Genomic DNA, 26,537 nt, shown 5'->3' with positions numbered 1-26,537 from the left:
ATAGACAAGGTTCTAAAATTCATGCATAGTCATAACCAGGGCTAAAGCAAGCAGGTCTACTGTATCTTTGTACATGTGCACTCAGTCAGACTATTAGTGTGCATTTTTACTTTTCTGTGTTATTACAAAGATGTATTGTGTTGTGATCCCTCCTTCTCCAGAGTTTGGTTTGCTGCTCCTTGCGAGATGGACTCATCGAGCTACACAAAGTTAGATTTTCTATATTTTATTCATAAAAACAGATTTGCAACAATTTTTTAAAAATTGATCTCATGCAGTATAAGGGTATACAAGAAATTTTTCATTTACATTTTCTTCTGGCAGTTCCAGTCTAGTTTAAAGCATTTGTGCACTAACGTCATTGGAAAATGCCATTGGGGCACAGCCTCTTCATAAATTTACAGTACTGTTTTGCTGCAGTATAAAAGAACAGAAACATTAAATAGCTATATTCACTTGGTGGGTCTTGTTATGCTGCAGGAAATTAAAAAAATGTCATGGGAGAAACTACAGTATCATTGAGACAAAGAATGTACTGCATGGTTTAAACCTAATAAACGGCACACAGTCAGTATTCACAAAGTTACAGACACACACACACTCACCTCCATCAGGCCAATACTTTTGAGTTTTTCCTGCTATGTTGGATTAATATTTCTACAGCAATGTTTGTGTATACATTATATACAATTTTGTCCTTTTCTCTTTTACAAATTAACAGATTCCTTTTAAAATAAACCAGGCCCTGATTAAATCAATAAAGCAAGAGAATACTGTCAACACACATTGAGTGACAACATCAATGCTTAAACAGAGTAATGAATTCTATTTTACCTGTGTTATACTTACATGTTTTTGTTCTAAAAGCTATAGGTACCTCCATAATCTCTCTTACTGTATGTGCCAAGTGAAATATTTTGTGATGCTCCCATTGGAAGATTTATATTTATGGTTATTTTTGGCTACGTGGTGAAGATTTTTGCTTGTTTGTCAAAGCTGCAATTAAGTCCCTCTGTTAATAAGCCTCCTCCACTGTGCAGCTACTGAAAGCAGCTCGTTAAAGTCATCGCTGATCTGGGAGTGTTTGTGGAATAGTCACTTCAGAATGTGTGAGGTGGGCAGGCATTGGTTAAAGACACTAAGTGCATTCTGGGGCACCACTGCTATTTTTAGCAAGACAATATTTTTATTTGGTTTAAGAAAATCACGGGTCTTAACAACTGACAAGGCCGTGATACATCACATTGCCAATATACTGGAGGATAGACTGGGATCAGGCCTCCCTTACAGTTCGTGAGAATGTCGCTAAGATTGGTTCAGCTAGAACCTCTTACAACAACCTTAGAATAACTTTGCTTAGGGGAGTAGAGCTAAGGTATGAGCTCAAATATGAAACGCGATCAGCCCCGATCAACAGAGAGATTAAAATTCATGCTTTTTCCACACCTTTATTTATCATAGTCAAACCAAATATTCTATGGTCAAACTTGGTTTATACCACCTATTACCAGTTACAACTGTCACACATACAGGTACCAAGCAAAGGTAGTGTATATTATTGTCTATGTACCCTGCAGAAATTGCCTGCAGCCGCAAGGTGCTGTGCCCTGTTCCCCCCACCCACCCCCTGTCTACTAAATTAGTATGATTGTAATTATGTGTGGCATAATTCAAACAAACTGTGAAAATCAATCCATCCTGTGACATTAAGACTTTACTATCCATCCATCCTCAGCTTATTGAGTTAGCAGCCCGAGGACTTTTTCTGCCGGCTTTGTATATTACGGTTGGTTGTGTTTATTTTGAAAGAGAGGCAGAAACTCTGTCAAAATAAGTCCCTTATGGTCAGCATGGGAACCTGGCAATCACCACATCTAATCCCTCGAGAACTGTAAAGAGCTCTGACTTGGAACAGCAGCTCTGTAGCTGGTAATGCCTCAGGGCTGTTGCTACAACCTCTGTTTCTGCCCTATGTAGAGTTTTTAGTTACAGGGGGACCCTGCTATTACCAACACAGAGTCTCAATCACACTTCAGGAATCATTTCTCAAAATCCCCCTTTCCCACTGAAAATCCTCTCTGAAATGAAAACAAGCAAGACTAACCAGTGCAGAATGCTTCCAACAATTTAACACAACTTTTGTAAAATGAAGTGTATCTATTTCAATAAATGTTATAGCTCTATCATTTTATTTTTCTTACATGGACAGCATATAGTTCCATGTTTTCAGCAGCCATGTAACAGTGACAGTGGAGTGGGTTTTTTTTTAATTGTCTCATTTTTTGCAAGATTCGTATTTCCCAGCCTCCTTGTTGCTAGTAGAAATTTGGGAAGAAATATTTTCAATGACTTCTTTGTGAAGAAATAAAAGATCCATGAATAAGGCTACAGATCAAACTCCAGGTATTTCTTGCTCTCGCCTTTCCACATGAGTTACACTGGTACTCCCATGATGATGGCCTTAGCACTAGTTCATCCATGTGGTAAGAGCAAATAGTATGTTTATAGCAGAGTTCTACGTCTGATGTTCCGTCCAGTCACTGAGTACTTAAAAGCAGTTCAGGAAGCTCTGATCTCCCATTTCTACAGGCCAGAAACCATCACGCGAAAAGATGGCGGCACATGCCTGTGCCGAGGACTGGCACTGGGGCTTACACACGGACTGGCACAGCTAGCGTCAACCCCGCCTATGGATGGCAAATAGGCATGGTGAAGAATGGGCAGTTGTAAAGACAATCGGCGTTGTATACTGTAGAGAGAGGGGAAAAGAGACGTTAGCAGAAGAGGAAAATTGAATATATCAAATGCTTGATGTCTCTGCAGGTTTCTGTGAGAATGTTTTCTCTGACTCGTGCTATTACAGAGAGGGTTAATGCCAAGACTATTACATTTGCTGCTGTTGAGATATATCACGGCTGTTACCAACTTCCCTTTTGGGAGTTTTTTTTGACAGACTAGACTAGACAAGACAAGAGAATCTAATGGCTTGTTTCAAGTACACCACAACTCTCTAAAATTCCCAGCTATTTTGAGATTAAATGTTAGACTGCTGATGTTTGGAAAAAACCTTTAGCTTGCAATGAGGATGAACTAGCTAACAGAGCACACTCACAGGCTGATTTACAACCATTCTGAGCGCTGGATAACTAGACAGAACAGAAACTGAATGAATGAGTTCCAATCTATGTGTATTTTTAGCTCAAAAACATTAGAATTAAAGAAGTCAGTTTTGCAAATCCACCTAAAGCAAATAAGTGCCTATGGAGGTGTGGAAGGAACCCATGGGTAACTTTGCATCTTTTTGTAGAGTTTGTCTACCTTTGCAGTTTGGGTCCAATCCAGGCTGAGCATCTCTCAAAGCCCAGTGAAGTCAATGGGAGCTGTGGCGGCTCAGCCCTCATGAAAAAAAATCACTTATGCCTAAATGTCTATTTGGAGCTTAACTTTAGGCACTCAGTTTTCCTAGTGGGCTGGTTTTCACATCACAAGATCCCACCATCATAAGTGGTAGTCTTAAGAGAGATGCTGAAGAGTGAGGACATGGAGTTTGAACTAATCTCTCCTCCTGGAAGGAGGAGGTCCTTCCAGAACAGAGTCGAGGCATACCAGCAGACTGCTTTGTGGAAACCTCTATTATCTCTGTGCATGGCTGGCGGATATAATAGGCAAGGGGAGGCGTTGCCTCCCCTAGCACAACCGTCTCTGCCACCTGACACCTGGGCGGTGGTGCCCCACTCCCATCTCTTTCCCAAGGCTCCCACTTGCTTGCTGCTGCTTCCTGGGGTGAATCTTCCTCCTCTCCTCTATCTCATCTCCTTCCACCCTCGGAGGGCCTGGCAGTTGCTGGCTGTCTCTCTCCTCACCCCCCCGCTCCCCGTGGGGCATGGGTGTGTGTGTGTGTGAATGCGGGCGGGGAGTCAGTGGCAGACAGGAGGCATGAGGAGGGGATCCCTGAGTAACTTTACACAAGTGAAAAAGCCTTCCAGAGACCTAGTAGCAGATCACTGAAACTGTTAAAGAGCCATTCAAGTGGTAATGAAGCCATGTAACAAGCATTTGCCAATGCCCAGGAAGCCTTTGGCCCCATTCCGCTGGCTTTTATATTGTAGGAAAATGTGTTATTGGGGTTAAAAACTGTTTCCGATTGAGGACCCTTCAGTTATTCTCTGTACCCAGAAGAAGTAACTGCTAACCTGGCTCAAGGAGGAGCTGACATAGCCAGTGAGTTTATTTTTTTGATCTAGTCGTTTTATTCAAACCCAATTTAAGTAAATGAGTCTGGCAGGGAATTCTGTGTAAGAAAGGTGATTAAACTACTGCCTTCATGCAGGCTGTCAATGACAAGCACTTTTTCAAAAGGAGAGATTGCGCTTCAGGTTGGTGCAGGTAGCCTGGCTTTTCATCTTTCTCTATACAGCATACACTGAATTCCCTACCACGTAGAGAAGAATATATCTGGTAACTGAGCTATACCTGTTGCTTGTTCAGTTCCCTTGGTGTTATTTGTGCTTTAAGGTGAAATGGGGAGAGAGTGTCACCGGGCGTGGGGGGGGGCAGCAGCAGGGTGAGGAGGTAAGCGGTGAACCAGCTGCAGAAGGGGGTCTAGTGGCAGGTGGGGAAAGGGTCTGGTCGGGGGTGGGGGGTGAGGAGGTGACGGGGGGGGCGGTCTCTGGGGGGTGAAGAGGTGAGTGGCGAGTCAGCTATGGGTGGGGGGGGGCCTGGGGCAGAGCAGAGGTGGAGTGTGGGCAGGGCTGTGGGCGGAAGAGGCAGGACAAGGAGCTCGCCTCCCCCAGGTGAAGTTTCAGCCACCTTTCATGTCTCTGCCTGTGCTCTTTCTGTACTGTGGATAAACTGAGGTCTTCAATTTCCAGGGCTCTCAATTTAGCACCTTTCACAAGAACCAGAATTTAATTAGGGCTTGTTTACATGGGAGATTTTCCCACTTATACTGGTATAATTATTCTGGTATTGCCTAGCTGTTATAGTTATACTGGTATAAGTCCCATGTGGACATTCTTGGTCCAAACTAAGAGTGCTTTTTTTTTGTTTTAGCTTAAACCGATTGCAAAGCGACATAAACTAAACTGGAAAAAAGCACCGTTATACCAGAATATGAGTGTCTACATGGGGGATTATAACAGTACAACTATAGCACTTCTCATTCGCGCCCTATAGCCTTCCCAAGTGGACAAGTCGTTAGACAAAAATGTATGCCTGAATGCTTGCTTGTTGATGATCTTTCTTATTCTAATAGATCTGCATTTATTGTTTGTACATTATGCTCTCAAATGGAGATAGATTACTAGTCACCCATTGCTCTGCTCATGAACCAAAAATTAGTTACTATGGAGAACTTAAAATTGTTGGCTTTATTCAGATTCTGCATTACTATGCTGCAATACATCAGACAAACATAGGGGGTGTAAGTGATTGCAAACTGCAACGTCATGGACAGACAGACTCAACTTTACATTTCAGGGCTCTGCAGATTTCCTTTAAATGTTTTAAATGTTTGGTGAAATACACACTAACACTGTTTATCATGCTACTGACGGCATTACATCTAGTGGATTAAATTAAATCCGCTTATTGTTACTCTGCTACTCTGTCACACTATTTTGGTGGTATCAATTGAATCATGCCCGTTTGCAGAGGTGGCGTGTTTGCTGCTTCCACGTGCTGAATCCTTATTAGTTTGATGTTGTACTTTTTAATTGTGTTTATGGTGCCAGGGTCAAACAGAGAATTGCCAAAGCTTATTTTCCCACCAGTGAAACTGCTTACTTTGACGATTACAAACTGTTCTTTAAAGAGCTATTTGAAGCTACTCCAAGAGAATTCAGTTGCATAATAGACTGAATGGGATTTTTCACCCATTTAAATGTCAGCCATGCCATAGACAAAGCATGCTGACTACATCAAGGTTGGTTGCAGTGGGTGGCTATTTTGCTTTAACTGTACTTAAAATTTACTTTAACTTGAAAACTTTGTTTCCAGAGGGGTAGCCTCTGGTAAGAGGATTGGAATAAACATAACAGTTTATGCAAAAACTCTGTCTTAAAAAAAATATCTAGCTCATAGTTTGCAAGGGCAGGGGGTAAAATGTCTAAAGAGAAGGTGAAAGTTTAACTTCTACAGTTAGTTAATCTGTATGGAATTGTATTCAACATGCATTGCTTTTCCCTACCTACATCTTGTGGCCATAGCCTGAAATGACGACTGCTCATGAGGTGTCTCAAGATGGCTACATAAAAATTGAGATTCCAAAATTAGTGGACATTCTGAAAATGTATGGCTAACCAGGTATTGGTGTAGGAGAGTTTAGTATTTTATTATCTATAGATTATATTGCAAATCCCTGTCATTGCTAAAGATAGCCAAGATGGACGATAATGTGAGCTGCTTCAGGAGTTCAATTCAAACTGAAGTCAACTGGAGTTTGGCAAACAGAGCAGCTACAGGTCAGAGCACTGTACCGGGCAGGAGTGATGGAAGCACCCTAAAAGTGTGTGTGGGGGGCCCACAGGTGGCCCTGCCCCCTGTGCCACACCATCCCCCGAGGCCCTGCCCCCGCACTCCCGCTCCCACACCACCTCTTCCCCCCCAAGACCCTGCCCCCCCAATTGCTCCTCTCTGCCCCCTCCCCCGTTGCTTGCCCTTACGGCCAGTAAAAAGTGGGAGGACATAGCTCTGGCCCCCACAGCCTCCCTGTTCAGGCGCCCCTGGTACAGGGAATGGAACATCGATGGTTTTTCACTTCTGTATGGAAATAGATTGTTTAAATTTATCAGGAACAAGTGAAATCTTAGCACTAGTGTAGGTCCAATACTAGATAAGGATGTAACACTATCAATCATGATGGGGGGAAGGAAAAGCATCTATATAAAAATATTCCAGGATTCGTATTCTGTGTGTCACGCTGAAGCCAAGAATGTCTGAGTCAGTGTGAACCAATGGAAACAGCTACAAGCATGGCTGAGATCTCTGTATGTTCATACTATCACCAGGTTGAATCACCAGTGGGTTTCACAGTCTGTTCCCATCCAATTTTTAAGTTCTCAGCTATTTTGACTTTAAGAATTATAGTACAGAGTAGAAAGAACAGGAGTACTTGTGGCACCTTAGAGACTAACAAATTTATTTGAGCATAAGCTTTCGTGAGCTACAGCTCACTTCATCGGATGCATGCAGTGGAAAATACAGTGGGGAGATTTTATAGACAGAGAACATGAAACAATGGGTGTTACCATACACACTGTAACAAGAGTGATCAAGTAAGGTGAGCTATTACCAGCAGGAGAGCGGGGCGGGGGGGCTTTTGTAATGATAATCAAGGTGGGCTATTTCCAGCAGTTGACAAGAATGTGTGAGGAACAGTGTGTGTGTTGGGGGGGAAATAAACATAGGGAAATAGTTTTACTTTGTGTAATGACCCATCCACTCCCAGTCTTTATTCAAGCCTAAGTTAATTGTATTCAGGTTGCAAATTAATTCCAATTCAGCAGTCTCTCGTTGGAGTCTGTTTTTGAGGTTTTTTTGTTGAAGAATTGCCACTTTTAGGTCTGTAATCGAGTGACCAAAGAGATTGAAGTGTTCTCTGACTGGTTTTTGAATATTATAATTCTTGACGTCTGATTTGTGTCCATTTATTCTTTTAAGTAGAGACTGACCGGTTTGGCCAATGTACAGGGCAGAGGGGCATTGCTGGCACATGATGGCATATATCACATTGGTAGATGTGCAGGTGAACGAGCCTCTGATACTGTGGCTGATGTGATTAGGCCCTATGATGGTGTCCCCTGAATAGCTACAGTACGACATCTAACTGTGACATGCCAAGAGTCCACCAAACCATTGTGATATCGGAGGTAACTCAGCCAATCATCTCCCTTGCTCTACAGGTAATTTGCATGCAGCAGTCTCATAAGTTGTGTAAAGGAGACTGCACAGATGGGGGATTACTTGGCTGAACTGCCCCACCTGTGTGACCAGTTGCCACTGTTCTTCAAAACCATGCACAAAACAGCACAACTCCCCCCCGCCCCACACCAGCCGCCATAACCCCAAACTCCCACAACCCCTTACGCAGCACACATCCCTCATTTGCCATCCACACCACACAACCCACACACACAATAACCCCAAATGCACATAGCATCTCACAGCATCACACAACCCTCATCAACTGCACAAATTAACACAAATCTCCCAGTACAAACCTTCCCTCACTCCAACACAAATCAACACAACCAGCACACACATACTAATAACTCCAAACATCACTCTGAAGACTAGAATATTTAAGTCAATGTGAAGCGGTGGACAGAGCTACAAGAATGGTTTGGAGCTTTTTTTGTTTAGAGTATCACCAGGTTCAAACATCACTAGGACTCATGGTTTGTTAGCAACAGATTAAGTTCTTAGTCATTTGTGGCTTCTCCCATCCCCCATGACTTTATGAATTAAATTGGTGTGACAGCACTGCTTTCAGTTACTACTTCAATAAATATTTCTGTTCTGTATTTGAAAGGATGAGGTATTCACATCTTACAATGATGAAATATTTTTCCATCAGTAACTAGAGTGAGTGGGTGTTAATCAACAACTGTTACCCAGTCCAGCAGATTTTAAAATGTTTAACTTGCACCCAAGATTATTAAAAGAACTGGATGAGGTGCTCTCTGAACCATTAATGTTGGTTCTTGGGACCCTGGGGAAGTTCCAGAGGACTGGGGAAAAATGCAAATGCTGTGCCAATATTTAAAAAGGGAATTAAAATGGGATGGACCCAGGTAACTACAGGCTGGTTAGCCTGATATCTCCTTTGGTAGGACTTATGGGGACAAACAACCTAAGTAGCTTTAAGATGGAACTTGATACATTTATGAACAGGATTATATGACATGGTTGCTTGTGACTGCAGGGGACTGGAGTCTGGCCTATGCCCTTCCAGTCCTATGTAAATGAACGACTAGCCAGATCAATGATCTAAAGCGGTGTTCATAGAGATCAGCTTTCCTCTAGAAACACTGACTTAACTCCTAGTAACTCATGAAAAATACAATTTGAACATTCTGATTGAAAGTGACCTAATCTAAACAGCACTCATGAGTTTGAAGTGGAAGAACTTTCTGCAGTTATCAGTTTCATACATGCCTACAACTTGTATTCGATTAATACCTTCAGTTAGTATTCAGCTTTATGATGAAGGGTCAGATTTTTAATTATTCAAATATATTGGTAATGCTGAGAGGCAATTTAAACTAAAACTCCTCTTTTTACATTGCGAAGCTTCAGAACTTGAAGAGCTGTAAGTGTTGTACGCTGATAATAAAAGGAAGTGAATTGATTTTTGGTTAGTACAGAAAGAATGAGTTGACATTTTCCAAAGTAAATGGTCATACTGTCTCTTATATTTGCGTGAAGAGGAAATATAGTTCTCTGGAGTTAATTATTCTAGGCACACGTTCCTGAGGTCTATTTGCTGAACTTTACTGGGTGCCGCTAAAGCTGTGAATTATTAAACTGCTTCACCAACAAGTGGTTCAGAGCAACCCTAACTATTTCAACCTTCAATTCCTTTTGACCAAATTACCGAGTGTTAACAACCTTAAAGACACATACTCCACAACTCACGCTGGACACATTAGAAGTGCAATTCTATTTGTGGAGAGCACAAAGGTTAGGTAAGAAATGGTTTCTTCTTAAAAGGTAAATAAAAAATTGTAGATTCCTAATCCCAGGGGCTAAAAAGTGTCCTGGTTCTCCCTATAGGTACACATTCAGTGGTATGAAACCTAGTTAGCAAAACTTGTTTTACAAGTACAAATAAATAATAGCATCTCCCTAAAATAGGTGCAATATAGTGATACAGAATCACTAACACAAACATTTATTTAAAAATGAAAATAAAAGACCCTTCAGACAGTACAGTGCGTGAGTTTGGAAAGGGAAAACAGAGAGAAATTTTAGACCAGTTCCTTGCCTCCATTCTAGCTGCTGTAGTGCCCCAAAGCTTCTGGAAACCAGTGAATCTGCACAGGGAAATTCCCATATGGCAAAGAGCTCAAGGCTCTGTGCATTCCCCAGCATGTGGAAAAGGGATGTGGCTGGTCAGTGTGTGTTACACGTAGCCCTCCGTGTATGATCTGCAGAGGATCTGTGTCTGCTACAGCTCAGCTTCAGAGCCTGCTCTTTAACTTAAGCTAGAGAGACTCCTTGTCACCTCTGGAGGTCTGTAGTATCAGCCATGGTGTTGGCTAACTCACAAGTGTAGCATGTGCCTTCACCACTTGACACACATGGTTTGTAGGGTGACAGCAGCTGCAAACAAAGGGTGGAGCTTGTTATATCTGTGCAAAGTACATGTAGAATGCTACCATTTTGATTTAGAAGCACTTAATAAAGTGCTTTGTATAGGTATAAATGACTGCATAAAATGCAAGGCAATGAAGATTCAAGACCATTACCTTCGTGGAACCTCATTTTCCCCTCACCTATCGTTAGCCTGAAGGAAGGTTGCTGTATCCAACAAAATGGTGATTTCTTTTGTGCTTAATATGCATTAGGAGTGCTGGAGTATTTGTGTTTGGATATCTTTTCATGCTATAACTCTATCTTTAATATAACAGTACTGCGTTAATCGGTTGTGTATTAATCTATGCACACTACAGCACGTCTTGTACATGGGGTTGAAATGGAAAAGGCACCTAATATCCATACATTAAGGGAGACTGCTCAATCTCACCAAACTGTGCATGCATCCTCTTTTAATGTGGGCCTTGCTTTTGTGAATTGACCAAATATTTTCTTGGTATATTTTTCCAACAACAAAATGCTTTGGCAATTCAGTCCCTGTGGATTTTCCTGCGTCAGGGCACTACAGGTATAGTAAAATCCATGTTTCTGTGGATTCAGTCATAGCTGGCATCATATAACATAAGTTACATAAAGTATTGCTAGATGCAGTCTGATCCACAAATCTCTCCAACAACTTTATACACCAATGCACGTGCACTTTTGACAACAGAAACTATATATGCTACGTCAAATCCTGTAGTGAGCCAGACAAATGCCTGGCATAACTGTGGGGCATAGTGGTGTCTTGCTGCTACCTTTCTGTCCCCCTTAGCTCCCAATCTTGGGGGCTACTGGAGGCTGAACTGGGCTGCTCTAACTTATGCTGGTGGATAGAGGCTCCCAAGGAACCATTCTGCTGGCCAGGTCCACACCCTATCACATGGAAACCTCATCTGCTTCCTTAAGTAAATTTTGCATCTCCATTGCAGCAGTGCAAAGGGGATTTACAAAAGGGCAAGGATCTGCCCACCTGTCAAAGACCTGTGATCTCTGCAGAAATCTAGACCTAAATTCTATGACAGAGTCCCCTGGTTTCTGAATGACTCCAGCATGACAGACTGGAAACTCTGCAGCAGCTTCAGGTAAAATTTTTTTTTTAAAAAGGAGGCCATTTAATTGCACGTTAAAACAAATATTATGATCAGCTCAAAATCTGTTGTCTTATTTATGTTGATACTAGATTCAATTTATTTTATATTAAACATATTTTACTCTGCCCTTACAATTTTCAATATGATCCAGTTTTTTGTATAAGCAACATACAGCCTTAAGGGAGCCAATGTGGTCCAGTGCGCAGGGTACAGCAATGAGACCTGGGTTCTATCCCTGACTCTGCCACGAGGCTGCTAGGTGACCTTGGGCAAGTCACTTAACCTCTCTCTGCCTCTACCAGGCAGGTGGAGCTTGTCAGCTGTAGTAGGCAGTGCACCTAGGAGAAGGAAAACTCTGATTCCAAACCAAGAACATTAGACCTGACCAGCCAGTTTGTATAAGGTATGCCAATGCTCTGTGGGTCTGCACTGCCAACCCTGGCTACTGGAACAAGGCAAAGAACCACACAACCTTTCTGTAAAAAGATGAAAGCTGGAGATTTGGGCAGCTAGGCAGAAGATTTTGGGGAATTCTGGCATGACACAAGGCATGGGCAATGGTTGAGGAATGCAGGATAGTCACATTAGGTGGATATTTCTGCTTAAGTCATCAGCAGTGAAATAGCTACCAATACTGAAATTTAAGCAGACATTATTAGGATTCAGTGTTAACAGTGGTTTGGGATGAATGCAGTAGTTCACATCTTTTTTAACTACTAGTTCGGCTGTCTGCATAATTGATGATAATGCTGGTAAAAATATTTTCTACAAAACTTTTTTCCATTGAAAAATGCCATTTTGTCGAAACGGAAATGTTTAGTGGAAAGGTAGTATTTGAGGGAAATTTAGTTGTGGGGAGCAGGGGTTGTGCAGGTTAGTTACTGCTTATAAAGTGCTTTGAACATATGGAGTGTTCTTAAAAATCAGGCCCCTTGGTGTCCTAAGTTGGGCACAATCACTGAGGCACCCCAAATTAGTGGAAAGTTCTGCAAATATTGACATTAAATGTGTAAGTGATTGACATTAAAGAGTATCAAAATCCATATGAACAATTGGCCTACATTAAGGTTGCACAGGCAAACTCAAAAACTGTCATTTTCTCATTTTTGTGTGCTCTAAATAATGTTTAACAATTTTTGTGTAATTTGTATATAGATCAACATGGTAAAACATGGCCAAAATTTAACTCTCCAGTTAAAAAAATGTTCTCAGTTCCTCTCTGCATTTACCACTAGCCTGTTCTCAGCAATATGCTACTTACTGTTCTGGAGAGTTGATGTCTTCTATAGGATCTTTGCTTGTTCTGGAGGGCTCTGCTGTGCTCCACTGTGCTTGTGGATTTTGATCAAGGTGATTTTTCAAAACAGCTTTCTCACCATCTGGATGGGGGAAAATAGAAACATAGAATATCAGGGTTGGAAGGGACCTCAGGAGGTCATCTAGTCCAATCCCCTGCTCAAAGCAGGACCAATCCCCAATTTTTGCCCCCGATCCCTAAATGGCCCCCTCAGGGATTGAACTCACAACCCTGGGTTTAGCAGGCCAATGCTCAAACCACTGAGCTATCCCTCCCCCCAATGTTTAAATTGTATTTACTATGATGAAATGAAAATGTATTTTTTAAAACAATTTACTTTTAAAATGTTCGATATGTTCTTAGAGGCACGAAGTGACCCTTCCATGCTCTCCAGTCCAACAACATCTCTAATTGCACTGCAACTCTCAGTTTTTTCTTCTTTCCCTCACCTCCATTGGTTGGTGCCCACCTCCAACTTCACCCTCTCTTCCACACTTGATTCCTTCAGTACTTTCTCCCTTTGTTATGTCTGACTCACCAATTCCAACGCTGGCTTAATCCTCACATCTTTCTCTTTCATCCCCTGCTCTCAATGGCTCTGAGCATCTTTGGAGAAAATTAAGGACTATATTGACTTCCCTCAGTCTCTCGTCTTTCAGATCGGCCACAGGCCTTGACAAATACCATGCTCACTTACTAATGTGCCAGTAACCCATAGAAACTCCATCTCCAGTTTCCATGCCCCTCCTCCAATACTTGCCAAATTCGGCAAAAAAAAGTTGACGCAATCTGGCAATACCTTTCATTCTCTCAATCCTTTCCCTCCTTTCTATGCTTTTCCCAAGCCACCCAATTAATCACCTTTTTATTTCCTTTCCCTTTTATTGTTTCTGTGCTTCTTTCCATGTAGCCCTTGATAGATGACACCTGGAAGAGACTGAGAGGGAACATATTCCTCTCAATTTTGTTTACTGTCTTGTTGTCCATCTACATGCAGTTGCAGGAGGAACGTATTCTCACTCCTGGTCCCAGACTTTATTTCTTTCAATGTGGTTTCACCACCATATTGCCCTACACTTAGACCTCTCTATTTTTACATGCAAAAAGCTGCCCTCTCCTCAGTTAAATCTTTCCTTAAAATATTCAGCGAAGCCTATCAGTGGTAATTCTCCAGTGGAATAAGTATGCAGCATTTCCAGGGCTGGATTAAGGCAATCTGGGGCAGTAGTCATAGCCTAATAAGTGGGACCCCAGTACTCCTACTCACCCTGACCCCCTGAGGTCACTTGCATAAGAAATTTTAAAAATATATAGGAGACTTATCTATTTGGTATAATTTGGAATTAACGGGCCTTTGAAAGTATTAATGTGTAGCTGTTATCACATAGCACTTAGACTGCATACTGCCCTTAGCAAAGATGGCCACTGACTCTTCATTTACTTCTTGCAGGCTGCCATCTTTGAGGGCAACGTGGCTTCACGCCCTTTGGAATCTTTGGGAGAGAGTGGCCATCTTTGCTAAGGGCAGCATGCATCTAAGTTCCACTGAGAATAAGGGGAGATGACAGTTATTTTGAGACAGTTGTCTTAACAGTGGGTTGTTTGTGACTTCAGTCCCACTGAGAACAATGCCGTTTTGAAGGAGGACAGTTCTTGATGAATTTCTTTGAAGGAGAAGATTTTATGTGCCAGCCACTGTTGAAGGAGAAATTTACAGTCATGAAGAGCAATGGCAAAAAATTACCCTTAATCCTAAAAATTTCTTTAAAAAAACCCTACTTGTGCCAGATCTACTCAACAAAGAAGGAGAAAGGGGAAACTGGAATGTGTACATACATGTGTACTCAGGGACCGTGGAAGGAAGGATATTTGGCATGTGTGTACATGAGAATGTGGAGGTCAGAAATTTGGGGTGTATGGACAGAGGAATGTGGAGGGCAGGCAGGATGGAGTCACTGGGGTGTAGACTCTAGCTGGTTTGTGTTGCTCTGACAATACAAAGGAGCTGTAAATGTAGTTTAACAAGTTTGCTTGGGCTATTTTGTGCTCCAGAGCAGTGTAAAGGAGCCACAGCATACCAGTGAACCTGACCCAAAAATTTAAAATAAAATGTAAGGTTGATATATGTTTCTTCAAATCTTTAGAAATATCACATGGTTACATTCTCTTTCAGTTCCTCGTTTACTGTTAATATATGAGAAGTTTAAAAATTGAAAAAGGAAATTCCCAGACAAAAAACTACACTAAGATGGAGTTCACGTTGAGAGTATACATCAGTAATTGAGGATAAAACATATTTTGGGGATCTCAGAAACAAACATTATAAACCCAAGAAATTCAGTCAAGAATAAACTTGAAAGAATCCAAAAATCTTAACAGGCAAGATATGCAAATAACTATACCTGTAGTAGAGCCATAAGGAAAAAAAATGTGACAAATTCTAATTTGTCTTTAATCTAATCTGGGAACACAAGCACTGATATATATCAATCATAATTGCCAGGTTATTGTGTTGGGGGTTACAGGGCAGAAGTAAGCGTGTTTGAGTGCCTTTATTGTGGATTTTTATAATGGAATTGGTTTATATAAGTGGCCCGTGGTCTAAATCTCACTCTTATGGATGTGTACCAGTTTTGTAAGGCCTTTTGGAATGGACAAAAGCATCCACACATTTGGTGACCTTTAAGACATAGTGACAAATGGCCTAGCTCCACTGACTATAGTACAGCTACTTTAGTTATACCAGCTGAGGATCTTTTGCATCAATTAGGTTTAAGATTAGCCTAAATAAAACAGATTTTTGCTGTGGCTTGCAGCTTCCTATGAAGTCTTTAAATTTATATTTTGAAGATGGTGGTAGAAATTTAATTCCTTGGAAATCTGGAAATAAGGGATTGATCATTGCTATATGTATGAGACACTATTTTACTTTTAAGACTCATATTCACTGGGAGCAAGAACTTGTAGATTGGAACAACATTTGTGAAGGGACATTTAAAAAAATCCAGAGTACTGAAATTTTAAATTGACTAATTATAAAATTCCCAGAAATTATCGGATCCAAACATTACTAACATGATTTTCCTTCAGGCACACCAACAGACACTGGAAATGCACTTTGCAGGTGGAGTATTTAAAACATCTACAATCAGACAGTGCAAATGTAAGGGAGCTTTGTGTCTATGCTTTCTGAACCTTATTGGATCTTCTTAGTCTCAAGATAACTTCAAGACCAGTGATTGCCCTATTAGTGTGGAAACTGAGAGATGATCAAAAACAAAAACAAAAACTGGGACGGAAAGGTTGTAATAGAATATGTATAAATCTATTAAAGGTATTTGTTTCTAATACCCTGGAAGCATAATCAGTGTTCTCTAGAGCAGAATAGTTGATGCACTTTGCAATCATGCTAGTTAAGGCAAAATGGCTGTATGCTGAATACCACACAGAAAGATTATAATGACATGTGATGGACTATGATGATGAGTCTAAAAATATTATCTCTCTTCCTGAAAAATGAGTGAAGGTTGGATTAGACTTCATGTCCAGTGTCATGTTTTAAAATGTACATGACAGAATGTCAGCCTGTTTCTCAATAGAGCTCTTAAAATTAACAGACAATGCCCATTCTTGCATTTTAGCTAACTGGCATACTTATGAAGAGAGACCTATGTGGCTAGATAGTCAAATGGACCAAATTCTGTTTAGTTATGCCAATGTAAATCCATTGTAATCCCAGAGTCAGTGAAGACACTCTTGGGATTAGACTGGTGTAGCAGAGCAGAATATGGCCCAATGTATCTGTTCTCTCTACATTTATAGAGCTTCTGCATTACTAATGTGTTCCAAATCCTTTGTGACCATTCCCTCTTGGAAAGGGATATTTTAGTAGAATTGTATTTTTATGAGGGAACTGAACAAGGAGAGGTCAGTGTCACAGTTACATATCTAGCTGCTTCTGTCCCCTTTCTGGTCTCTGAGGCACCCCCTCAGGTGCCAGGCTACAAGCTTTTACCGCTTCTGGTGTGGAATTCCAAAATTCTCCCACTATCAGATGGGCCTGGTGTTAGAGTACCCTGTGGTTCTTCCCTTTGGGAGTCTGTGATCAACGGTGTATACATTGTTCAGACAGCCTTCTTAAAAACAAAGTATTGTTTATTTTAAACAATAGAAACAAAGAATTTTAGACAAAAAGCATTAAAAACAAACAGTCTACCGCATGTCTGTCTTATCATCCCCTGAGGATAACTAGGCAGGCCCAACTCCTTTAGATGCCCCCACTGCAGTGTGTCTTAGTCTGGTTTCCCTGAACAGCTGGATAGGAAGCAAAATCTTCAAAGCTAATAGTCCTGACATTGTCCCTTTTTACAATCCTCGAGTGTTTGCAAGGAGGTGGCTTATTCCTTATTCCATTCTTTCCCTTCCTGAATGTTTTTTAGACACACAATCTCCTCTTGTGTTAAGCCAATACAGTCACACAGAGAACATCTCAACCAGATCAATAGACAGTATTAATAAATCATTACAGAGCAGTTCCAAATCCATCAAGGTAGTTGTTTGCTACATATGAAAAGTGTGACTGTTGCAAGCATAAAGGCAACACGGAAAAAGGCATGAAGGTGAAAATGGGAGAAGGACACAAAGGGTGAAGTTAGGGAGGAGGCTAGGACAGCGTGAAGGGAATGAGATGATGAGTAGCAATACACTAGAGAAAAGACAACACCAGAGAAAAGCAGCAACAGAGCTGCAAAAAGCTTTACAAAGGTTGACCCTTGGTTTTTATGTATTATTTCTACTGCAGTAGCACCTAGCATATGGAAACCTCAATCAGAGGCCCTTTTGTGTTAGGTTCTGTAATACCTGTAAAAATATCCCCAAAGAGCTTACAATCAAGATTAATAATGAGACAAAACAGATGGTGAAACAAGGCAGTGGGTTGGGTGTCAGGGAAGGAAAATGGGGTAACAGTATTATGAGTGTTTTTGTGCAAACTAGCTATTCTCCAGGTGTTATTCTGTAGTCATTACAGCACAAGCGAGTCTTAAGGAGTGATTTGAAGGAAAAATAGGATTAACATAGGAGAGGATGCAGAAGTGAGTAGTGTAGGGGAATGCTATGGTCCAAAGGGGTAGGAGCAAAGATTTTCAGTGCAGTATATTGGATGGACTGGTAGTGAACTCGGTGAGAAGGAAGGAGGAGGCTAGAGTAGAGGAGTTACTTTAGCTGAGGCAAGAAATGACCACACAACAGTTGCAGGAATGGAGAGGGAAGGACAAAATTTAGAGATGTTATAAAGAAAGAAATGATGGGATTTGATGGCCTGGATGTGAGGGGAGAAGAACAGAAAGGAGTCAAATCTGACACCAGTTTACATAAGAAGTTTAACATTTTGGACAGTGGCGAGGGTGGGGTAGGGAGCAAAGAGAGCTGTGCTGTGTTTGCTGCGGCAGCTACTGTCACATGGGTTCAGCTTTTATTTTCTGTACATCACATTTTCATGTATATTGTTCCTGGCATTTGCATAAAAGCCTTGTGTGTCTATAAGCAGAGGCATTAGACAGGAATGCTTTTGTCTTTCAGAGATTAAAACAAGGTTTGATGCAGAGCTGATTAAGGTGACAGTGTAACACACCGATTTTACAATACAGACCAATTAAATTAAGAAACAAAATTACATTTGGCAAATCTTAGAAATTAGGGATTGAACAGACCTGTGGTTTATTGAGTCCACTCCTTTTTTAGAGCATTATTGTTACCTATACTACATTTTCTAGCCGATTGTCCAGTCTGGTTTTAAATGTCCCAGATGAGGTCCCACCATTTCCTGTGGGAAACTCTTCCACAATTGAACAGAGCTCAGTGCCAGGAAGGTTTTTACTAGTGCTCATGGCTGGCTGGTACTCAAAATAAGTGTTAGAACTGGGGAGAGCAATTACATACCTGGTCTCCTTCCCCTCAACCTCCCCCCCGCCAACAACCATTTTTTGTCTCCCAAATTAGAAAAAAGAACAACTGAAATATCTGGGGGCTCTTCCCCTTCCACCAGTACATAAATCCGGTCCCCTCCCTCAATAGCTCCTCTGCTGTGCCTCCCGCTGCTGTTTCCCTACCCCAGCTCCATTCACCAGGTTACAGGCTTCCCATTTCACCCTTCTTACTGATTCACAGACACCTATGCTCCCCCTTTCTTCCTCAGTTGCAGGCTGCTCCTAGAAGCCATTGATTTTCCAAGCTTCTCTCTCCTTCTGCCCCAGTTTCCCCCATTAGGTCTCTGGGCTGCTCCTGATGTGGGGTGGAGCTCTGCACTCAGACTCTGGGACTACCTCGATTCTGCCTCAAAAACCAGTCAATGAAGTTATGGAGCGCTCAATTCTGTTCTATACTTTAATGGTGGGAGGAGCACTCTTAGGAGTTGGAGACTCACCAGTCCCTTCCTTCCTGAACTGCCTTCGCTGGTACTGCACTGAGAATGCTACAATCTGCCAGCCCCTACTCCCAGCCCACCTGCCCCTTGCTCTTTCCAGGTTGCTGTAGGAGAGAAGGTAGTGATCAATGGCTCCATGTCTAGCTGGCAGCCGGCATCAAGCGGAGTGCCCCAAGGGTCGGTCCTGGGGCCAGTTTTGTTCAGTATCTTCATTAATGATCTGGAGGATAGCGTGGATTGCAGCCTCAGCAAGTCTGCAGATGATACTAAACTGGGAGGAGTGGTAGATAAGGTAGAGATAGGATATAGAGGGACCTAGACAAATGAGAGGATTGGGCCAAAGGAAATCTGATGAGATTCAACAAGGACAAGTGCAGAGTCCTGCACTTAGGATGGAAGACTCCCATGCACTGCTACAGACTAGGGACCGAATGGCTAGGCAGCAGTTCTGCAGAAAAGGACCTAAGGGTTACAGTGGACGAGAAGCTGGATATGAGTCAACAGTCTGGGACACTGGTATTTAAAATTTGAATACCTTCAGCATGCTGTGGAAAAGATAATTGAGCACAAACAGAATATGAGATACATTGAAAATTATTCTAATAAACTGTTAGGAATAAGAGCGAGGTCAAATACTCTTTACCGAGGGAATCATATTTATTCAAGCCACATATTCAAGCATCCATTTGGCACAATTTAATGGCTCTTTTTTGCATGAACTATTGTTTGTGTTTTGCTATTTTTTTCTGGAGTGCCTGTCACTGGTGAAATATTCCATGTTCCTTTCGAACACATTATAAAAGTGCTTAATTCCACTCCCTGGGGTGAGTTTTTGTTGCTGATCTCAGCCCAGTAATTGCATGACTCCAGCAGCTATATATGCTTTTTTAGGACATTGGAAACTTTCTGGAGCCAGAAGTAGTAACTATGAGTACAGCCACAGTTGAAAATATGGATATTCTCTGACAGGAGGGGAAAAAGGCTGCTCCGATCCAAGACAAAACTTAATATGCTCAAAAGCAAACTATTTTGACCTATTGCAACAATAGTACAACATTTTAATGATTGAAAGACTGTAACAAATATTTTCATTGAAGTGGCTTCTGTCTAGCTTAACCTGAGTTTGTGCCGCCGCAGAAATACGGTACCTGTGCCCATCTGTTTGTTAACATTTAAGGAATACACGCTGTCTTATCGTGACAGACTCAAGGAACATGGATAGGGCAATTTTTGGACCCTCATCTCTAAATAAGTCTAGCAGTCTGCTTCAGTCTCTGTTCATGGAGGTAGCCTGGTGCAGGGGTGTTTCCCTTTTGCTATCCCAGACCTTTCTATCCCCCTTGGCTTCTCTGTACTCTCCCCTTTATAGCAGGCCTTGTTTCCCCTACTGGCTGCTGCAGCTGTGGGTGCCTCTCTCCATGCTCTGGCAGCTGTGTGGGAGTGTGGTCAAGCTGCTTGCTTGTAAACAGGAGAGGCTCTCCTCGCTTTTCTGTCTATGCTCAGTTTAGGGTTTGTAGACCCCATTACAGACCTACTAAATGTTCTCTTCTGAGCAGGCCTGTAGCTCCACAGATATCATAAAGCGGCCCTGGGATCTTTTAATGTGTGCAGAGATTCATCCATGTTGCCAGTGAACACCTTAATGCCATCAAAAGGGAGGTCTTTATCGTATTCTGGACCTAATTTGGGAATCCAGGGAGCTGAAGCCTCATAACTATTGTTGTGGAAATAGAATGAGCGGCAGTATTAGCAAAGCTGAGAGAAGCCTGCAGAGCTGCCCTGGAGAGGAGTTGGCCTTCTGCAACAACTGCCTGGAACTGTTCTCTGTTCTCTGCCAGCAGATGCTCAATAAACGACTTCAGCATAGTATAGTTAGTGTGGTTATACTTCACCATTAAGGCCTGGTAATTGGTGATTCTAAACTGTTAAGTAGCTGAAGAATAAGGTTTTCTACCAAGGCAGTTGAGACATTTCAGATTTTTATCATAGGGCATAGCTTTAGTGTGGTGCTGTCTTCCACATTCGTTAACCGCCTCGACCCCCAAGGAGTTAGGAAATGTGTGAGAAAATAAAAATTCTGACTCCTGAGAAGCAACACAATATTTTTTGTTTGCCCTCTTGTACATGGGAGGAATTGAGGCTGATGTATGGCAGATGACATTTGCAGGATCATTTACTGGCAGGGCAATGTGGGCAGAGGAGGCAGTAGGGAGGCTGTCAAACAGCTTATGATGCAGTTCTTCCATCTCCTTGACAGGGATCTGTAAAGAATCTGTGACGCTCCTGATGAGATCCTGAAACTGCTTAAAATGTTCAGCCAGGGATGGTGAGGTGGCATTGACAGCTTCATCTGGGGATAAAGAAGAAATGTTCACAGTTGGAAAAATCTGCTTGTCAACCCTGGCCTCCTGTTCCTCAAAAGTCTCTTCCTGAGGCTCTAGTCTCCTGGAAAGGGAGGATGAGGAGGGTTGTCTGTCTCTACGAAGGACAGAGCTTGAGCCCTAGAGAACTCATGGCAATAAGCCACCCAGGGGTTCCAGTATGGCCCATGGGTGGTGCATATGGCACGGGTGGTGGATTCCGCAGATGCTCACCCCAGTGGGATGGTAGCTGTGGACTCATGAGTGAGCTCAGGCTCCTCAGGGATCTCAGGAAAACAGCCTTCATGGGGGCGGAGTGAAGAGCTTTGCACAGATATTTGGGAGGCTGAGGAAGAGCGTTCATCAGAATCCCCTTTCTCTGAGTCACTTGGTAATGGTGTGGCAGCAGAAGGAACTTGAGGTACAACCATTAACATTGGACTGGTGTATGGGGATCTGGAGCTCTTGGTACTGAGGAACTGTGAGATACCACCATCGGTGCCTAGTAGGCATTTGGAGATCTGGAAGTTCTCGGTATCAGGAAAGATCAGAGCTGAGCAATAGTGAATCAGGAGTCTCCGACACTCTGAGGTCTTGGGGAAATTGGAATTCTGGCCGTACCAAGATTGTTGTTGTACTGTGTCCATGGCTTAAGCTGAAGTAATGGTAGCTGAAGGAGTAGAGGGTAGCATGAGTTTTGAAAACTCCCAGGGAAATCCAGATGGAGTCCAAGCACTCTTTTTCTGTACTGCGGTAGAGCTCTTCTTGCCACCGTAGTCTCTTGTCACTACCAATGGCCTCTCAGAGCCTGATACATTAGAGTGTCTAGGCTTGGTGGAGCTCTCAGTACCCGAAGAACCATCAGACTTGTGGATACCATGTTGGAGACCAATGGGATCTAGTGGAGCTAATGTCTTTGACTTCTTTGAGGTAGATTCTCTATCTAGAGAACTGGGGGCATGGTTTTTGGAATATTTACGAGAGCAATCTAGGGTCTTCCTCTCACATGTCCTTGAGGAGTGCATTGCTGAGATAGAAGAGGCAGCTGACTTACTCAGAAACCATCATATGAGGGGGCTCCTGACCTGGGTCAGAGGCTGGATGCAGCAAGATCTCCATTATAAGGAGTTGAAGTTTTATCTCCAGGTTGTTCTGGCTCTTGATTTTAACACCAGACAGAAGTTTCAATTTTGGGAAATATGAGAGATTCCCCAAAGCAATGGATGCAGCAGGAGTGTCCGTCGCTCCCCAGGATTCCCTCTTGACATGACAAGCAACACTTGAAGCCAGGAGAACATGCCTTGGAAAGGGTGAAAAACTCCCCGGGGGTGGAATGGGGGAACTATCTAAAAGCTATATATATTTTTTAGATATATTTTTATAAAAAATCTGACTATAACTAAACTATTACTAAGTACTAACTACTGTAATACACTAAGTACAAAAGCTAAAAGAACACAGTTGAGGCAAAAAACTCAACTTGGACAACTAGCTGAGGCTCCGTCTCAAGCTTGGGCAGTTGAGAAGGAACTGAGGAAGGTTAGCTCACGTAGTGCTATACAGCAACGGCATGGAGCATGAGGTGGAATAACACATGTGCACGGGCCAAATGGACATTGCTATGAAAAATCTCTGATCAAAGGCGCAGGGGGTGCCAGAGCACCTAGAGTGGAGCACCCAGAGGGACACTACTCAAAGAAGAACAAATAACAAAAAAGGGAAGAAGGAGGATCCTGGGAACTACAGGCCAGTCAGCCTCACCTCAGTCCCCAGAAAAATCATGGAGCAGGTCCTCAAGGAATCAATCCTGAAGCACTTACACGAGAGGAAAGTGATCAGGAACAGTCAGCATGGATTCACCAAGGGAAGGTCATGCCTGACTAATCTAATCGCCTTCTATGATGAGATTACTGGTTCTGTGGATGAAGGGAAAGCAGTGGATGTATTGTTTCTTGACTTTAGCAAAGCTTTTGACATGGTCTCCCACAGTATTCTTGCCAGCAAGTTAAAGAAGTATGGGCTGGATGAATGCACTTTAAGGTGGGTAGAAAGTTGGCTAGATTGTCGGGCTCAATGGGTAGTGATCAATGGCTCCATGTCTAGTTGGCAGCCGGTATCAAGTGGAGTGCCCCAAGGGTCGGTCCTGCAGCCGGTTTTGTTCAATATCTTCATAAATGATCTGGAGGATGGTGTGGATTGCACTCTCAGCAAATTTGTGGATGATACTAAACTAGGAGGAGTGGTAGATACGCTGGAGGGCAGGGATAGGATACAGAGGGACCTAGACAAATTGGAGGATTGGGCCAAAAGAAATCTGATGAGGTTCAACAAGGATAAGTGCAGGGTACTGCACTTAGGACAGAAGAACCCAATGCACTGCTACAGACTAGGGACCAAATGGCTAGGCAGCAGTTCTGCGGAAAAGGACCTAGGGGTGACAGTGGATGAGAAGCTGGATATGAGTCAACAGTGTGCCCTTGTTGCCAAGAAGGCCAATGGCATTTTGGGATGTATAAGTAGGGGCATAGCCAGCAGATCGAGGGACGTGATCGTTCCCCTCTATTCGACATTGGTGAAGCCTCATCTGGCGTACTGTGTCCAGTTTTGGGCCCCACACTACAAGAAGGATGTGGATAAATTGGAGAGAGTCCAGCGAAGGGCAACAAAAATGATTAGGGGTCTGGAACACATGACTTATGAGGAGAGGCTGAGGGAACTGGGATTGTTTAGTCTGCAGAAGAGAAGAATGAGGGGGGATTTGATAGCTGCTTTCAACTACCTGAGAGGTGGTTCCAAAGAGGATGGTTCTAGACTATTCTCACTGGAGAAGAGGACAGGACAAGGAGTAATGGTCTCAAGTTGCAGTGGGGGAGGTTTAGGTTGGATATTAGGAAAAACTTTTTCACTAGGAGGGTGGTGAAACACTGGAATGCGTTACCTAGGGAGGTGGTAGAATCTCCTTCCTTAGAAGTTTTTAAGGTCAGGCTTGACAAAGCCCTGGCTGGGATGATTTAATTGGGGACTGGTCCTGCTTTGAGTAGGGGGTTGGACTAGATGACCTCCTGAGGTCCCTTCCAACCCTGATATTCTATGATTCTATGAAATATTTAATAATGGTCTCTTCAATCTAGCAGAGAAAGGTATAACATGATCCAATGGCTGGAAATTGAAGCTAGACAAATTCATACCGGAAATAAGGCATACATTTTCAATGGTGAGAGTAGGGTTGTCAAGCAATTTAAAAAATTTGCCATTAATCGCGAGATTAAAAAAAATAATCATGATTAATCACAGTTTTAATCACGCTGTTAATAATAGAATACCATTTATTTAAATTTTTGGATGTTTTCTAGATTTTAAATATATTGATTACAATTACAACACAGAATACTCACTTTATATTATTTATATATAGTGCTCACTTTATATTATTTTTTATTACAAATATTTGCAATGGAAAAAAGATTTAAAAAAAAAAAGAAATTTACCTCACACAAGTACCATGCATCCGATGAAGTGAGCTGTCGCTCACGAAAGCTTATGCTCAAATAAATTTGTTAGTCTCTAAGGTGCCACAAGTCCTCCTTTTCTTTTTGCAAGTACCATGGTATAGTCTCTTTATCGTGAAAGTGCAATTTACAAATGTAGATTTTTTTTTTTTACATAACTGCACTCAAAAATAAAAAAATGTAAAACTTTAGAGTGGTGTATCTCAAACTTTTTGTGCTGGCGACCCCATTTAGACTTAAAAAAAATTGTGACCCCCCACTAGAAAAAATTATGATCCCCTACCTTTAGCCCCCCTTGGGGTGTGGGGTTCTGGCCTTCAGCCCCCGCGAATTAACACATTACTTGTGCTGTGAATTAATCCTTAATTGACAGCCCTAGTGCAAAGCGAAAGGCCATGAGGACTTATCAGTTGGAAGTGACAGAGAAGGAATAAGACCTGGGTGTATTGATTGATGACTATGAGCTGCCAACGTGATGCAGCTGTGAAAAAGGTGAATTCAATCCTAGGATGCATCAGGCAAGGTATTTTCTGCAGAGATAGGGAAGTGTTATTACCACTTGTACTATTATAAAGTACTGGTGAGACCTCATCTGGAATATTGGATGCAATTCTGATCTCCTGTGTTTAACAAAGGTGATTTCAAACTGCAACAGGTTCAGAGAAGGGCTACTAGGAGGATCAGAGGAACGGAGAAACTACCTTACAAGAGAAGACTTAAGGATCTTTGCTTGTTTTAGCCTAACAAAACAAAGGGTAAGGGGAGGTATGATCGCTCTCAATAAATACATCAGAGGGATAAGCATCAAGGAGAGAGAGGTGCTATTTAAGTTAAGGGCCAGGGGTAGTACAAGAACAAATGGATATAAACTGACCATCAACAAATTTAGGCTTGAAGTTAGATGAAAGTTTAAGTTCTGGCGCAGCCTTCCAAGGGGAGCAGTGTGGGAAAATAAACTAACTTGTTTCAAGACTGAGCTTGATAAGTAGGACTATCAAGAGATTAAAAAAATTAGTCGCGATTAATCATAGTTTTGATCGCACTGCATAAAAAGACAGTTACCTGTAGCTTTTGCAAGGCTAAGTTCCAATACCATCAAAGTACTTCAAGTCTGCAGTACCACCTACACGCTAAACATGCTTTCGCCTCCAGTTCTTGTGCTACAGATAACCCACCGACAGCAAATGAATCCCGCCAGCCGTGACAGAGTAACCTTACAGAGTTTCAGGATCACTACAAGCCGATGGATCAAAGAAAGTACAACAGCTTAACTAATGTTATTGCAAAGTGAATAGCTATGGACTGCAGACTACTCAACATTGTAAATGACAGAGAACCAAGAGAGGTTATTCAAATTGCATTTTCCAATCAGTCACACCACCCAAGGAACCATTGCGTCATGAATACATGACCTATATCACAATGAGAAGACTACAAAGTCGGAGCTCCTGAAAAATGCAGTGCTTGCTTTGACTGGTGATCCTTGGACATCTTTGA

The 26,537-nt window shown here is 42.2% G+C and overlaps 1 protein-coding gene across 3 annotated transcripts in view; it reads right to left on the bottom strand.

Moving 5' to 3' along the window:
- Positions 1–210: 210 nt before the first annotated feature.
- Positions 211–26,537, bottom strand: part of GABBR2 (gamma-aminobutyric acid type B receptor subunit 2) — an 832,666-nt gene continuing 806,339 nt past the window's right edge. For all 3 annotated transcript variants that reach the window (XM_037893395.2, XM_037893394.2, XM_043540307.1), the window contains 2 exons: positions 12,712–12,829; positions 211–2,749 (listed from right to left, as the gene is read on the bottom strand). In XM_037893395.2, the coding sequence (XP_037749323.1) occupies positions 2,584–2,749; positions 12,712–12,829 (284 nt within the window). In that variant the 3' untranslated portion in view covers positions 211–2,583. The remainder of the gene's footprint in view (positions 2,750–12,711; positions 12,830–26,537) is intronic.

Source organism: Chelonia mydas, chromosome 2 (assembly GCF_015237465.2).
Source record: "Chelonia mydas isolate rCheMyd1 chromosome 2, rCheMyd1.pri.v2, whole genome shotgun sequence".
NCBI lineage: Eukaryota > Metazoa > Chordata > Testudines > Cheloniidae > Chelonia > Chelonia mydas.
The sequence above is the reverse complement of the archived record's forward strand: the minus strand, read 5'-3'. Positions and strand labels throughout refer to the sequence as shown.